The sequence below is a fragment of the Lolium rigidum genome, chromosome 7, assembly GCF_022539505.1.
Source record: "Lolium rigidum isolate FL_2022 chromosome 7, APGP_CSIRO_Lrig_0.1, whole genome shotgun sequence".
Taxonomy (NCBI): domain Eukaryota; kingdom Viridiplantae; phylum Streptophyta; class Magnoliopsida; order Poales; family Poaceae; genus Lolium; species Lolium rigidum.
In genome coordinates this window covers 81761201-81777260 of record NC_061514.1, presented here as the reverse complement: position 1 = coordinate 81777260, position 16060 = coordinate 81761201, and the positions used below count along the sequence as shown (strand labels likewise).

Below are 16060 nucleotides of genomic sequence, written 5' to 3'. Positions count from 1 at the left end.
CGTGACGGGAGCTTGCAGGTCATGGCGGGCTGTCGTGGACGCTCGCGTCACCTGCGGCGTTCCCGCGGTCAAGCGACGATGTCGGTGGGGTTGCTGGTGGTCTGGCGCATCCACTGGCGAGCGGAGCAGGTGAGTGAGGGCGAGGAGCGTCGGCGCGCGTCACGCTCTGGCGCGTCCAGGGCGTTCGCCGTGCGCGCACTGGCGCAGCGTGTGCACGCCTGGGCGTGTCTGGGCGCGTCGAGCCTGGCGTGTGCACGCGTCATTTCGACCTCGGGAGGGTACGGGCTGACTCAGTGAGGTGAGAGGGAGTGGCCAGACATGGTGGTTGGGTCCAGGGTTGAGAGGTGAGAGGGATGGCATGGTGTGGCCATGCCATGCCACGGCCTGGCATGGTCTCGATGATTTGACCAAGCAAGGGTCAGTGCAAGTGGTGCAACCAGTGTGGTGAGGTGAGAGGAGGGTCCAGAGGTTGCTGTGGTGGCTCAGGTTGGACCAAGTCCTCACCAATTTTCAGTATGGGCACAATGTGATACCCTGCCTGCCAAGTGTTCGATCAAATGCCCGAAAGAAAACAAATTTTGAATTTTGAAATTCTTTTTGGTGGGTTGTAATCATATATTAAATAGAGCATTTTGGTGGTGGTGGTGATCAAAATGGAATTGAGATGCAAAATCACATTTTGCATATGATCTTACATATGTGAAAATGTTCTAACTTTGCTTGCTTCTCATTTGAAATTGGTGATGAATTTGGGGTGGTGGCTTTGGGCAAAGTTGAAGTGCTTGATGTTGTCTTGGATGAGGTGCAAAGAAATAGCCAAGTGTAGAAGTGAAAAGTAAAAAGCCAGGGGCTTAAAGTGAGCATCAGGGTAAAAATGGCACATATGACCATAATCATATGTGAGCTCATATTTGCTTTAGTTTTGATTTGAAATGTGTTTGATGGTTTCCAAAGTGGTTAATATATGTTTAGTATCCATTTACACCCAATGGTGCAAATCAAATTGGCCTAGATCAAAGAATGGTAAGAATGGCCTAAGCCTTATGTGTATGTGAAGTTGATTTTTAGTATTTCTTTTCTATTTCTCTTTTATTTGACTTTGGGTGATCAAGTGATCATTGCTAGGGTTTTGGAATGAGGGTAACACATATACAAGCATCATGGCAAAAGCACACTCAAATAAATCACTAAGGTGAGCTAATATGCATAATCCTATATGATGAGAAAAAGTTTTTGTTAACTCTGATTTTTGGGTTCTTGAATTCCTCTCTTGTCCATTTTATTGAAATTTGGGATGTTACACTATGCCTTCTCTAAACCGGCAATTGTATGACATGTATCCCCGTGAGTATACCAGGTTCACCTCTGAGGCCGCTGCCAAGTTTGTCGGTGATATGAATGCGGCCATCCTTGAATCCAAGGCATATTATGAGCGCGAAAAGCCACTTTCCATGGTCATCCTGGAGTGGTAGCGAGTTCATGGGTGAGAACTCCAGGAGTATGAGGCGTTTAAGTTTGAACTATATATGTCGCTTAATTTGGAACTATGTTTGTTGCTAAGATTTGTCGTTTAAATTTTTTTCATTAGGTTATGTGTCCAACTATGTTGTTTATTACATATTGTGTTAATTTATTTTAATTTAGTTGTTACTTTTTCATCCTTCTTTAATGAATTTATAATTTGGATTAAAACATATGAGAAGAGGAGAGAAAGCAATATGGGTACATTGTTTTGTGGATGCGGTAACTATACATAGTAGAACGAATAAAGAAGTTACATCTAACTCATTTCTTCACTCTAAAAAATGAAAATCCATCACAAACTAATTGAAACTGTAAATTTTACATCACAAACTAATTGTTCTTCAGATGTAATATCACAAATTTACAAACTGCTACATCAAACATATTCACTTTAGAAAGCTTGACCAAAATGATTGCAACACTAGTGGATGATCTCGAAACCAATGTGCTCCTGCGTTGGCTCTACCTTGATTAGAAGTACAGATCATTCTTGGCCAATGTTAGCTGCAGTAGTGAAATCAGTCCAATTTTTTGTTAAAAGCGGACATGTCCATACAATCCAAAAAAAATCTTCATCCTCTCCTTCTAGGGGTTTTCCATTCTTGGACAGAAGTGTTGTGCCAAAATTTGGGTGCATGTAGCTATCCACAACCTTAATCGACATGTACTACATGATACCAACAACAAAACGAACTTCTGTTCATAAGTTGGGGGCCTTCATGCCGAATTGGATTATGTTGGGCAATGGGAGATGGAACAAGGCATCCATGCTTAGGAATGGGATATTGTGTGGTGTTGGATCTAGTCCATCTTGAAATCAGTATAGTGGCTAGGGGAAAAAAAATTCCTTCTAATCGGCAACAAAGGAATTTTAAGTCTGCCTTCAGCAACCTTTTAGAATTAGATAAGGAATATATAATTAATTTAATTACTCTACTAGATTAGATCAGCAATATTTTTTCTGTAACAAAAAAACCATATAACTAAATAGAGTAACTAATTAAGCTACTCCAATGAAAACTCTGAAACTTTTTTGCAGTTATAATATTCTCGTACTTCCATACTTCTTCGACTCAAATAAAAAAATATTAAGAAAAAATATGATTAAGTGAATTAAGTGTTTTTTCATGAAAATAAATATATTCAATTTGAATGGATTTAATACTTTTATTATGTTTTCTGAGAAAGAAACCGAATGCTTAGAAATGCATCTAATCTAAAAGTTCATAAGATACCATGATTCTCTTTAATAAATTAATAAACTTTACCCGCAGGTCACAGCACAAGCTGCGCTGCAGATAATTTTGGATAGCTATTGCATGTTTGCACTAAGATGTCTTCATAAATTCAGAATCTTGGGAATAAATAGTAAGAAGTCATTCTATTTTTCTAGCATCCAACCTTCAAGCAAACCGTAAAAAGAACCAAAACCTTATAAAAATAGAAATTCTAGATAAATTGTCCTACATAAAACTCACCTGAAATAATGAGGGGGTTCATGTCTCCTAGTATATAAGAGGTATCCCGCGGGGTTTTGCTTTTGCTCAAGGATCGGTCTTCATATGACACCGAGAGCCCCAGAAAGTTTAAAGTTGTGTTCTGAAGAACAGCCACCACCTCGAGTTTTTCTATATATACAAGCATACATCTTGACGTCGTCAAACCAAGCAATCATGGGCACATGGCAGGCTTTCTCTTTCAAAAAATTAACCGGGCAGACTGCGGTTTAAGCCCTTATCATGTGCTATTTCCCAGAAAGAATCATCCCAGAATCTTACTAATCAACAAATTTGTCAACAGGAACTTTAACTCCACACCGAATGGATTAAAATCACGATTTGTAATTTACAAGTAGTAAGAGAAAGACTAGTCTCTATTACAAATAGTGCGCGCACTCGAATTAAGTAGCAGCAATGCTAACCTCAAAATACAGCATACATGGAGAGAAGATCCAGAAGAAAACATTCACTTTACAAGATTTACACTATGTGTATCTTAGTCATCTTGCATAATAGGAACTTCCTGGGTTTATGGGCTGGTTCTCTCTTTCGCCCATAGGATACCCGCTTGATTCTATTTCATAATAACGTGTAGATCCCCCTCCAAGAAGGTTTTCTTCCTCTGTTTCCAAATCAAGCTGTACCCAAGGATGCAATGAAAGTTTCCTCAATCTGTTGAGCTCGTCCGCAACCTCTTTCATCAAAGGCCTGTTTTCACCACACATATCTAGACATTTCTTAGCTAGGTCTGCAAGTCCTCTCAACAACTCCATGCTCTCTTGGCCTTTCACGTGGCTCACCAACATTGCATCAAGATTATTCTCCTTCATAGCAGCTAGGAAAGTCGTAGACAAGCATATTTGCTTGTCTGGACCTTCAAGCTTCATTGGCAACTGTCCAGTGAGGATCTCTAGAAGGATAACACCGAAGCTGTAGACATCACTTTTATTTGTTAATTGGAATGTTTGAATGTATTCAGGATCAAGGTATCCCCAAGTACCTTGAACCTTTGTGACAAACTGCTCTCTGTCGGATGGGGCTAGTGCGGAGGCTCCAAAGTCTGATACCTTGGCCATGTAGTTTTCATCAAGAAGGATGTTCGACGTTTTCACATCACCATGAATTACTGGAGGAGATGCATCTGAATGTAGGAATCGGAGTCCTTCGGCTGCTTCATGAGCAAGCCTTAAGAGAGTGTTGAAGGATATTTGCAGTGCTTTGTTATTTCCATGGATAAGCTCGAAGAGTGTACCATTCAGGACAAACTCATAGACGAGAATTGGAACTTCCACCTCAAGGCAACAACCCACGAGTTTAACAATGTTCTTGTGATTGAGCTGGGACAAAATAAGCATCTCCTTGCCAAATTCCTTCTTTTGCCTTTCATCAACTAATCCACATCTTTTAACTGCAACCGGAGTGCCGTTCTTTATTATCCCTCTGTATACCGTCCCATTGCCTCCTTTCCCAAGTATTCTGCTATCATCATAGTTGTTTGTGGCATGTATGAGTTCAGCTTCAGAAAATACAATGAAACCAAGACCTTCTTCTGCTTTCATCTGGTCTAGCAAAATTACGCCACCATGCTGACGGAAATACTCTTGCTTAACTTTGTTCATTTTTTTCTTTTGGACTACCATTTGTAGCCAAGACACAATGATTGTGATAATAATCACTACACCAACAGATCCCACTGCAAGTCCTGCATAATGAAATCGCATTAGACAACTTTTTTTTAGAGAGAGGGGAGAGATTAACCATATTTGAAAATGCTGTTTTGGCTCTGATTGGATGCATTATCTGTTTTACATTTACTACTCAGTCCGCCCCAAATTAATTGACGCAATTCAGGAGTACATTTGTACTGGACAAAATATAAGGCTGAACAATTAATTTGGGCTGGAGGAAATATTTTATTTTTTGGACATTGCATATGAACGTGATAAAAAGCAATGGTTTAGCTAGATTATCAAATTTTTGGGGGTTTTACCTATAATTAATCTGGTATCAAGGCTGCATGTATTCCCTTCGAGTTTTCTTCCTACTCGACAAACACACTGGAATCCTCCAACTGTATTGTGGCAAGCACCGCCTGAAGGACATGGGTTGTTATTGCATTCATTGAGATCTACATTAAGATGAGAAAAACTAATATTAGCATTTTGAGGGCACAACAATCATTATGCAACCCATGCCTGCGGCTCGTCCCATTAACAAACTAATATTCCCAACGGCGAGTCGCCGCCCATCCCTGCGGCTCGTCCGGGCGATGGCGGGAGAGGGGGAGTTCTACTTCGACGATGGAGGCGATTCGGGAGCAGCGATCCTGGCGATGCGTCCGACCCGAGGTCCTGTTCATGGCGGAACCACCTCGGGGTCCGGACACGCGTCCGTACGCCGCTCCGTCTGCTTGGTCGCCCAGATAGCTCCGCGGAGTGACTGCCTCGCCTTCCCCCAAATCTCGCACCGCCGCCCATCGCGGAGGCGCCTGGCGCTGCCGATCGGTGGTGATGGAGGAGAGATTCCGGAGAGTGGCGGTGCGGTTCAAGGCTCTGCGCGACCTGGAGGAGGACAAGGACCGAGAGCATTTGGGCGCGGAGGTACCATCTCAAGCTCAAGGCCAGATCCATGGTGGAATCCGCTTGGTCTGGGAAGGGCGCGGCCGAAGGAAGGTGCGGCGGGCCCGTCTAAACCTTCAGAGGATCCAGGAGTTCATGCTTTCGATCTCTACATCGGATCAATCGGGCCGATACAACTTCAAGCCTCTGCGCAGCGAGATCGCGCATTCTCTGATAGGAACACATCAAGCTACCTCAACGGAGGGGGGAACATCCACAGCGATCCCCCGATGCGCTATGAGAGCTTCGTGTCAACGGATCAGGCGGGATGGGCAGCCAGGTCGTCCCAGGCGCCCTCTGTCCCCGGTGTCAATGGCTATGGTAGAGGCAAATCGCCAAATGCCGCCAATGTGGGAGCCGATCAGAGCAGAAGATGGGGGATCTCGCAGGGATCGAATTGCGGCAACTTCGTTGCTGGTTCTCAGCCATCAAGCCTTGCTAATGGAGAAGACTCTGCAAGTGCTGGTGGCAGAGAAGAAGGAGGATTGAGACTTCGGCCTTTTGAACAAGCTTTTGGGAATTTTGGTAGTATTCTGGAGTCTGGGCGTTTAGCCGTTGACAAAAGTCCAAGGGTAGAAGGGATAGATTACTTTTGGAGCTCCTTTTGCAGTGAGAGAGATGAGGTGGAAAGCTTCTACAGTCAGTTGTGGCATATTCCTCCGAATCTCACCAAACCACCTCTAGGGCAGCGCCGTCCTTGTACAAAAAGGGGGGATCCTAGGGTTCGCCTCTCCCCCTTCAGACCGCCGCCGCCACTCCCTCCTGATCGTCCTGGCCTGGAGGTGCTGGGTGTTGAAGACTTCGAGCAGGAGGAGGTTTTGATCATGGCTGACCGTGGGAGAGGTCGTGGTCGAGGAAATAGTGGTAGAGGGGATCGACAGCAGCAACAAAATCAGCAGTTCCCACCAGATTTCACCCAGATGCAAGGTTATCCCTTCCCACCTCAAGCTCCTTATGGATTCATGCCTGGTGCCATGCCTCCCCCTTGGTTTGGAGGACCTTTTCCTCCATATCCTCAACAACCTTTTGGCATGCAACAAAATCAATGGGTGAATCCACAACAGAATGGTGGTCAGGGCCAACAAAACTCTGGGGATTATGGTGGGAGGAGCAAGAACCAACAAGGGAAGTTTCAGCAGAAGAAGAAGGGTCCAGTTCAGGCAGAATCCTCTGGTTCTAACTCTCTGAACTATGCAGATACCATCTGTGAAGGTTGTGGGGAACCAGGACATATGAAGGCTGCTTGCTCCAAAGGGTCTTGTTGTTTCATCTGCAAAGCCACTAATCATGTTGTGGATGACTGCCCAGTTCTAAAAAGACCTCATCAGATTGCTAGATATATTGGGAGTTCTGCTAATGGTCTTGGCTTTTATCATATTGAAGCCCCTGAAGTAAGTGTCAACCCCATCAGCTCTACAAGGAACTGTGGTGTGGTTACTATTGAAGATGGTGAGATTAGCAGGGAAGACCTTGGCAGAGAGTTCTCAAACATCTATAAAACAAACTGGCCCTGGCAGATTAGGGAACTTGGAGACTGGTCTTACCTGGTGAAATTCCCACCACATATCCCTGTGGAACAAGTAATTGGGTACCCCAGGTTTGGACTGCAAAAAGAAGGAGTCACTGTCTCAGTTACTAAGTGGTTTGATGACCCAGAACCTGTGGAAACCCTGGTAGAGACTTGGATTCAGATAAGGGGACTGCTGCCTCCTTGGTGTGAATGGAACATTATTGATCAAGCTGTGTCTGTGTGTGGTCTGTTGAAAAAGGTGGATTGGCAGAGTATCTTCAAGAACTGTGCTGAGGTAGTTAGGGTGGAAATCCTTTGCAGAGACCCCAACAGAATCCCAGCTGGTAGGCTCTTCAACTTCCATGGGAAACTCTTTCAATTACAGTTTACTGCTGAATTGCCAAATGCAGCTGGGGTTCAGAGAGAATTGCCTACTGGACAAGATGATGGTAATATAGGAGGAGGGACTGGAAATGGGAACAGTGGAATGGACACTGATGGGAGATCTGAGGTAAACAGAAACTCCACAAACTCCCAATCTAGTGGTGGTTCTAATCATCAGGTGGAAACTGGGACTGCAAACCATGGGAGGCAGACTGCTGTATTAGCTACTGACACATCTGATGAGGTAATTCCTGGCTGTGAGATATACAAGCTGCTGATGGAGAAGGGTGCTATTGGTACTGATGGACAATTCATCTGGGATTCCTCCAACAATGCTGACAACAGTGTGAGATCTGAAGTTACAAGTTTCTGGAATGAGGATGGTCTATCTTTTGCTGATAAGATGGAAGAAGCTGCTATAGAACAGCTTAATTTGCCTGAGGACATCATGCCAGCTTTTCATGACCTGATGAAAGACAGAGATGATCAAGGTGCTGGGAAGAAACAAAAGAAGGCTTGGGGCCCTGTGCAGCCTAGCAGGCAGAGTGACAGGATTGACAGATCAAAGAATGTGATGGACAAAGCTATGGAGCTGAAGGAGAGGAAGAATACTCTTGGTGCTGCTTCAAAAATGTCAGGTATAATCAGATCCAATCCTTTCCATGTTCTGCAAGCAGTTGAGTTAGGTGATATGGCTAGGAAAATAGGGATACATGTTGATGTTGATGCAGTAGATGTTACTGAAGAATCTGATAGCTTAGGAATGGCTAAAAATCAGTTGGTTCATTCTGATGAGATTTTAGAGTCTAGTTTAGATATAGATGTAGTGTTAGATGCTGAGTGTCCAAGAACTCCTGATCAGTATAATACAGATCATGAGTTTGATGACAGAGGTGAGAATGTGTGGGTGCATGTGACTAGGAAAAAACGGGGCAAGCACCCCAGGAAGTCATCTAGATGAAGTGTGGTTTCTGGAATGGTAGAGGGATTCAAGCCCTGGGTAGACAGAGGTATATAGATGAAAACCTTGTGCCTCTACAACTAGATTATATTGGCTTCCAAGAAACAAAAAAACAGCAATTTAGCAATTCCTTTCTCAAATGTGTGTTAGGGAATAGAAACTTTGCTTGGAACCATCTTCCTGCAGTTGGATCTGCAGGAGGGATTTTAGTGGGTTTAAATCTTGATCTTTTTGACATTGTAGCTTGGGATATTAGGAACTTTTCTGTTAGTGTTATTGTTAGGAACAAGATAAATGATACAACTGTTAGGATTACTACCGTTTATGGTTCTCCTTATGAAGAAAAAAAGGATGACTTTATTTCTGAACTTCATGAACTCTTCCTTCATTGGGAAGGTCCTGCCATCATTGGTGGTGATTTCAATCTTGTTAGATCCCAATCAGATAAAAGTAATGGTAATATTGATCATAGATGGGCAGATAAATTCAATGCCTGGATAGATATCTGGTCTCTGATAGAGATTGGACTAACTGGTAGAGCTTTTACTTGGGCCAATAATCAGGAAAACTTAATCATGAGTAGAATTGACAGGATTTTTTGTACAACTGAATTTGAAGAAATTTTTCCTTTAGCTCATGCCAGAGCTTTACCTAGAATAGGAAGTGACCATACTCCAATCATTTGGGACTCTGGCTGTAGTCAGGTCCCAAAGAAGAGTGGCTTTAAGTTTGAGAAATGGTGGTTATCCAGGCCTGACTTTAGGGATTTAGTGGTCAAAGCCTGGAGTTTAGGCAGAGGTGATAAATCTGCTATTGATAGTTGGCATGATAAGTGTAAGTATTTTAGGAAATTAGCTAGAGGATGGAGTGCTAATTTAGAAGCTGATATTAGGAAGCACAAGAAAGAGCTCATGGAGGAGTATGATTCCTTAGATATTTATGCTGAAACCCAGCCTTTAGATGATAACAGTAGGAAAAGATTAGAAGATATTCTTACTGAGCTCAATACTTATTGGATCATTGAGGAGACCAAGGCTAGGCAAAGATCTAGGGATAGAAACATCCTTGAGGGGGATAGAAATACAGCATACTTTCATGCTATAGCTAACCAACGTAGAAGGAAGAAAAGAATTAATGTCTTAGAAGGGCCAGAGGGTCCTGTAACTGACCAAACAGGCATGCTTAGAATAGCTACTGACTTTTATAAAGATCTGTTTAAGAGGGAAGAGAGACCTAACATTAGGTTAATGGATGACTTCTTTTCTCCTGAAGAGAAAGTTACCTCACAGGAAAATGCTGAGTTAGAAAAGATGTTCTCTGAGGAGGAGATTAAAGAAGCTGTGTTTGGGTCCTATGCTGAAGGAGCACCTGGACCAGATGGCTTGTCTTTTCTGTTTTTCCAATCCTTTTGGGATATAGTTAAAGAGGATCTCCTGGAACTCTTTGATGATTGGTATCATAATAGACTAGATCTTTATAGATTAAATTTTGCCATGATCACCTTGATCCCAAAGGAGGATGATGCAAAAGAGATGAGAAAGTTTAGACCTATAAGTCTTTTAAATTGTGTGTTTAAGATTTTTACCAAAGTTATTACAAATAGATTCTCTTTCCTGGTTGACAGATTGATCTCTCAGCAACAATCTGCATTCATTAAAGGGAGGTTTATCCTTGAAAGTGTGGTTTCAGCCCATGAAATCATCCATGAAGTTTTTAGGAGAAAGGAGAAAGGTTTAGTTTTTGAGATAGACTATGAAAAGGCTTATGATAGGGTAAATCTTGATTTTCTTTATGAAATTTTGCAACTTAGAGGTTTTGGGGAAAAGATTATATCCATTATTAAGCAGATAACCCAGGGGGGGTCTGTTGGTGTCAAAGTTAATGATGTGGAAGGAAATTTTTTCCTCACTGGGAAGGGTTTAAGACAAGGGGATCCCTTTGCTCCCCTCCTTTTTAATTTTGTGGTAGATGTTTTCTCGAAAATGGTAATCAAGGGTGCTTCTTGTGGCATGATCACAGGGCTATGTTCACACTTAGTCCCTGGTGGTGTAATTAGTCTACAGTATGCAGATGACACCTTGATTTTCCTAGAAAATAATGAAAGAAATGCTATAAATCTTAAATGGACCCTAACTTGTTTTGAACAAGTGTCAGGGATGAAAATCAACTACCATAAGAGTGAGTTGATGGCTATTAATATGGAGGTGGATGAACTCACACCTTTCTTAGATATCTTTCAATGTGTGGCTGGGAAATTCCCTGTGAAATATTTAGGTCTCCCTTTGCACTTTAGCAAACTCAAGAGGGAAGATCTGCAACCTTTGGTTGATAATTTGCTTAGTAGAATGGCAGGGTGGAGGGGGAAACTGCTGTCCTTAGAGGCAAAAAGAATCCTCATCCAAACTGTTTTATCTAGTATACCTATATATATGCTCTCCTTTTTCAAGTTTCCAAAGTGGGCCTTAGATCTTATCAATACACAGATAGCTAACTGTATGTGGGATGATGTAGATGGGAACAAGAGGATCCATTTAGCCAATTGGCCCTCTATCTGCATGAGAAAAGAATATGGTGGGCTTGGGATTCCAAACCTGCAAGATTTAAATATTTGTTTAGTTGGGTCCTGGGTTAAAAGGTATATCTATGGAGAAGGGAGTTTATGGAAAAGAATAGTAGATGCTAAATACAACACTAGAAACCCAAATATTTTCTGCTGCCAGGATATAAACCCTTCTATTTTCTGGAAGGGTTTGATGTGGGCATCTAGGGCAGTCAAATTTGGCTATAAGTGGAAAATTGGGAATGGTAGGACTGTTAGATTCTGGGAAGATACTTGGTTTGGGAATGCTCCCTTATCCACTCAGTATTGGGACATTTATTTTGTGGTTAATCAACAAATGAAAATTGTTGCTGACCTATGGGATGGACAACAGTTAAAATGTGATTTTAGAAGAACTTTCACTCCACAAATGATGGAAATGTGGCTTGAGATATGTGAAATTGCTCAATCCATCACCTTCTCTATGGAGGAAGATCTTTTGATTTGGAAATATGAGTCAAAAGGGGTTTACTCTTCTAAATCTCTGTATGCTATTATTAACTTTAGAGGGGTACAACCAGTATTTTTGCCTGCTGTCTGGGATTTAAAAATCCCACCTAGAGTGCAAATCTTTCTCTGGCTGTTGTCCCAAAACAAGATCATGACTAGGGATAATCTTAGACACAGGGGTATTCAAAAACCCTTGCAGTGTGAACTTTGCAGTGAATTAGAATCTGTTAAACACCTGTTCTTTGACTGCTTGGTATCTAGGTTGCTTTGGTCTGTGGTGCAAGAGATTTTTGATGTGGAAATTGTAGATTATTTATCCCTTGCATCGAAATGGCTATGCAGTAAAAAGTTTGAGCAGTTGAATGTTGTCTCATCTGCAGTCATTTGGTGCATTTGGAACAATAGGAACCATTTGGTGTTTAACAGGAAAACTTGGTTGTCTATGAAGCAGGTGTGGGGTTTACTCCTATCATACCTAAGGATATGGCAGGTTCCATTCAAACAGCTGGAATGGGACCTGGTGGAAAAATTCAAGCGCGCTCTGGTGAGAAGACTGAGGATGATGCCATCGCTGATGCCGGATTGAAATGCTCGTCGTTCGACTGGATTTCGACCTGGAAATCGTCCACGACCTCTCTCCAGCAAGGGCGCGCCACTGAAGCCTATCTGTCAAAGCACCCGGAAGAATCAGGCAATATTCATGTGGTGATCTGATGGATCAGTCTGGAGAAGATGTGAAAAGCGCTTTAGTGGTCTATCGTAGTTTTAGCTGGCCTCTTAGTTTCTGGCGAGAACTTGGTGCCTATGTGATGGCTGTTTCTTCTTGTTTAAAGTTACGACATTTGTTAGCTTAAGACCCTCAGCTTAGCTGTTGGGCTGGATCTATCTAGTTTTAAATTCCTGTATGATCAAACGCTATGTGTTTCATTTTCTAATGAGAATGGAGCTGGGGAGCGCTCCCTGTTTGTCTAAAAAAACAATCATTATGCATTCGGAGTGCAATTCGGTCGGCATTTATGTGTATACACACATCTACAGTACATAATTAATTTGTACCTTGGCAGCCATCCGGAAGATAAGGGTTGCCTGTGTAGCCCTGGGAGCAATTGCAGATGTATCCATCATCATTGACAGAATCAACGCACATGCTGTTGCTGCTGATGCATGCATAATTAGTATTATTCAACTGTGCGTCAACACATGACTTAACATCTCTTATAGCCCAATCAACCACCATAGGCACCCGCCCATTGTATGTGTCATTGAACTTGGTGTTGCTTATGTACGAAGTGCTAAAGTTGAATTCTGCTGCTTCCATAAGCACCGCAAAGCTGCACCGGTTGAACTGCAAGACTCTACTTGTGTTGACCGAGCTCGAGAAGCCTGTTACGTAGCTGAACATCCCCTTTGGTATTGTACTCTGGGAGCAACCGATACCGGAGCAGGATCCGTCCACTAAGTCTGTCAGGTTGCGGCATGTCGCGACACCTAAGCCTTGGTAACCTGTGCCATCCATATCTTGCATAAAGGCGAGAGCGTTGCACCCGATCACCGTGAACTTGTTCTGGACATCGGAGAGCCGGTAAGGAGAAGACTGACTACCATCGCTGTCATCTGCATAACGCCCAAGTTCCTCCATGCTCTTGGTAGAGCTGTTGTAGCAGTACCCCATTATGTTAGTGAGTACCCGGGCCGTGCCATGAGTCAAGGAAGCGTTGAGCACCTCAAAGGAACCCCTGAATGGCTTGTAGACACCTTCTTGGAGCCTGCAATCGATGTCAAATCCTTGCGCGAGCGAGCAGCCTGGATCAATACCGAATGGGTACGGTATCTCAACATTGCCACACTGTCTTCGACACTCTGAACTAGGAACCGCAGTTCCAGGGGCGTATTGTGCTGCAATCAGTATGAGACCGAGGCCAAGCTGCAATAACGACACTTGCATCTTCTTGGGCTGGAAAAATAAGTAACATGGGATTGTTAACCAAACTGGTGCGATAATTGAGAACCAACCTGTGGTTGGAAGTTCAAATCCCAGATTTGATATTTTGGTGTCCTATTAAAAGACTTCAGTGGGAGGCGACGTTCTCGTCGACACTCAGTTTCACGGAGGTGCTCATAGGCGTAGGATGTGCGCGTGTGCATTCATAGGGGTTAGTGTTTGTCCGTATGTGTGAGCGTTGCGTCCGTAGTGAGTTTCACAAAAAAAAAAACGAGTGCGATAAAAATTGAAAGACGTACCTAGATTATTGTTAGTCGCAAATAGCTATAGTGTTACAAAGGCATTTTCGCGGAAGAAAAAAAACTAGTGCGAAAAAAATTGAAGGCCGTACCCAGATTATAGTCAGTCGCAAATAGCTATAGTGTTACAAAGGCATTGGTGACTCAAGTTGGGGATAAATATTACGCGTATCATATACTTCGATTGTACATATATATTTACATGAGAAATATTGTCATCCATTATACTCCCTCCATCCCACGAAGGTTGTCTCAGGTTTGCAAAATTTAGATGTATCTAAATATTAAATAGCATCTAGATACATCTGAATTTTGACAAATCTTAGACAATCTTCATGGGACGGATGAAGTATATCATAAATTGTTGAACACTGAAGAAGCGTCTATCCTAAGAGACCCAAGCCCATGTGGGAGCTGACCTATAAAAGGAAGGGGCTGATGGAGAGCAAAACCTAACACAACAGAAATCCCAGCCGCCATTGTTGTTTGGGGACAAAGAAAAGCTCTCTTGTATAAACATAAATGTAAATGATAAATCTATTATATATCTATTAAATATTACAGTTTTACTAATTCTCAAGCGACTGAGTCAACTCCTAGACCATAGGATTGCGCCGTTATTGGAGCTACCATGAATTGTACCTGAGATATTTTTTTTTAGTTGCATAGGGGTTGCAACTAAGAAAAAACCTCCAAACCATTGCATTGCTTTGCGATTCACGCTAGTCTTAGGTAAAAATGTCTCGAACCATCTGAGTGGTTTGTTATTCGTGTCAATCATGAGTTGGAAGTGGCTTGCAACTGAAATTCAATACCATCACCTGTAGGGTTGAACATAAAGCTTGAAGCTCGACGAGCTCAACAAGAGCTTGTCTTGAGCTCGTCTTCTCGACTCGTTTAGCTTGGCTCGTTGCAAAAATGTACAGAGCCAAACATTGCTTGATATCACTAATGAGCTAAACGGGCGAGCCGGCGAGCCTCCCAAGCAGCCTGTTAAGCTCATTAATTATGCCATCATCTAGCTTACCAACTTGAAACACCAAAACTGCTTGTGCATAGCTTCCTTTGCTAGCCAAATCCTAATGCTCAGCTAATATAGTAATATGTTTGGCTAATATATGTCATCCAATACCATGTTGCTGCATATATACATCACTGATGCATGTATGTACTACTTAACATGTTAACCAATTTTGCATTTTATTTAAAAAACATATTTTCTTAACAAAACAATGATCCTCTGTGAATGAACAGATTCGTTCCTAGTTAAAGCTTGTTCTGCGATTACCTTGGGAAAAAAACATAACCTGTGAAGAACTTAACTCTGCCTCCAGCAACCTACTCATAGGTCACAGCACAAGCGTGGAAAACGTTATTTACTTGATAGATATTGCGTACGGGCATGTGGCAGTTAGCGCGGCCTCAGCAATTCAAAGCTTTGGAAATAAATAAACATTCGTCTTGTTTTCTAGCCAATTTCGCTGCATAATTAAACCGAAAAAAAAGAACAGAAAGCTCATCATAAGACATTCTGGAAAACATGTTAATGAACTGACCTGAAACAACGAAGGGGCCAGTTCCCCTAGAACAGGAGAAGTATCTTGGACGGACTTTTGCCCAAGAAAATGCCTTTTGCAAGACAGGGAGAGCAGCTTCAGAGCTTTATAAATTGCTTCACCAGTTGTCTGGAGAGCAGCTAAACCTGGGGGTGTATATATGTACCCATGAAGAGCTGTTGTCAGCAACGGTACCTCAGAAACGCATCAAAACACAGCGACATTGTCACACAACAGACTTCTTCATTACCTCACGAAAAATAAACTGAACAGACTCTTGATCAGATATTTGTAATATATGATTTCCCATGAAAACAACATCCTCAATCTTCTGAATAAATTCCTCAACACGAACCAATCTTGGACGGCAGACTTTCAGTTATTTTATTTTTTGAAACGGGAGCAGACTTTCAGTTAGTATATTAGCAACATGTTGGATACTACACTGGAGCATGGTGCAACTGTACAAGTGCAATGCATACTTATATCGCTGCTGGACAAGGACCTAGTTCTAGATTCTAAAATATTGGAAGTTTTCCACTTTATAGACGGTAGCAGATTAGCAGTTAATGGCAAGCCATTGCAAGCTTTCTTCGTTTCTCTCCCTAGTGCCCACAAACTCGTCGGCCGCTCAAGCAGGCCGCTGCAGTATCGTGTCAGGAGTAATCCGCTCGAGTTTGTTTCGTGGTGGTGGCTGCCTGACTGGGGTACTGTAAAT

At 42.5% G+C, this 16060-nt stretch overlaps 1 protein-coding gene across 1 annotated transcript; it reads right to left on the bottom strand.

The window, feature by feature from the left end:
• Window positions 1-3523: 3523 nt before the first annotated feature.
• LOC124679519 (putative wall-associated receptor kinase-like 16) lies at window positions 3524-15391 on the bottom strand. Its single transcript, XM_047215255.1, has 4 exons — window positions 15343-15391; window positions 12602-13499; window positions 5014-5151; window positions 3524-4725 (listed from the first exon to the last, which is right to left on the bottom strand). The coding sequence occupies exons 2-4, from the start codon at window positions 13488-13490 to the stop codon at window positions 3524-3526; spliced, it is 2229 nt and encodes a 742-aa protein (XP_047071211.1). The 5' UTR covers window positions 13491-13499; window positions 15343-15391.
• Between the last annotated feature and the right edge of the window lie 669 nt (window positions 15392-16060).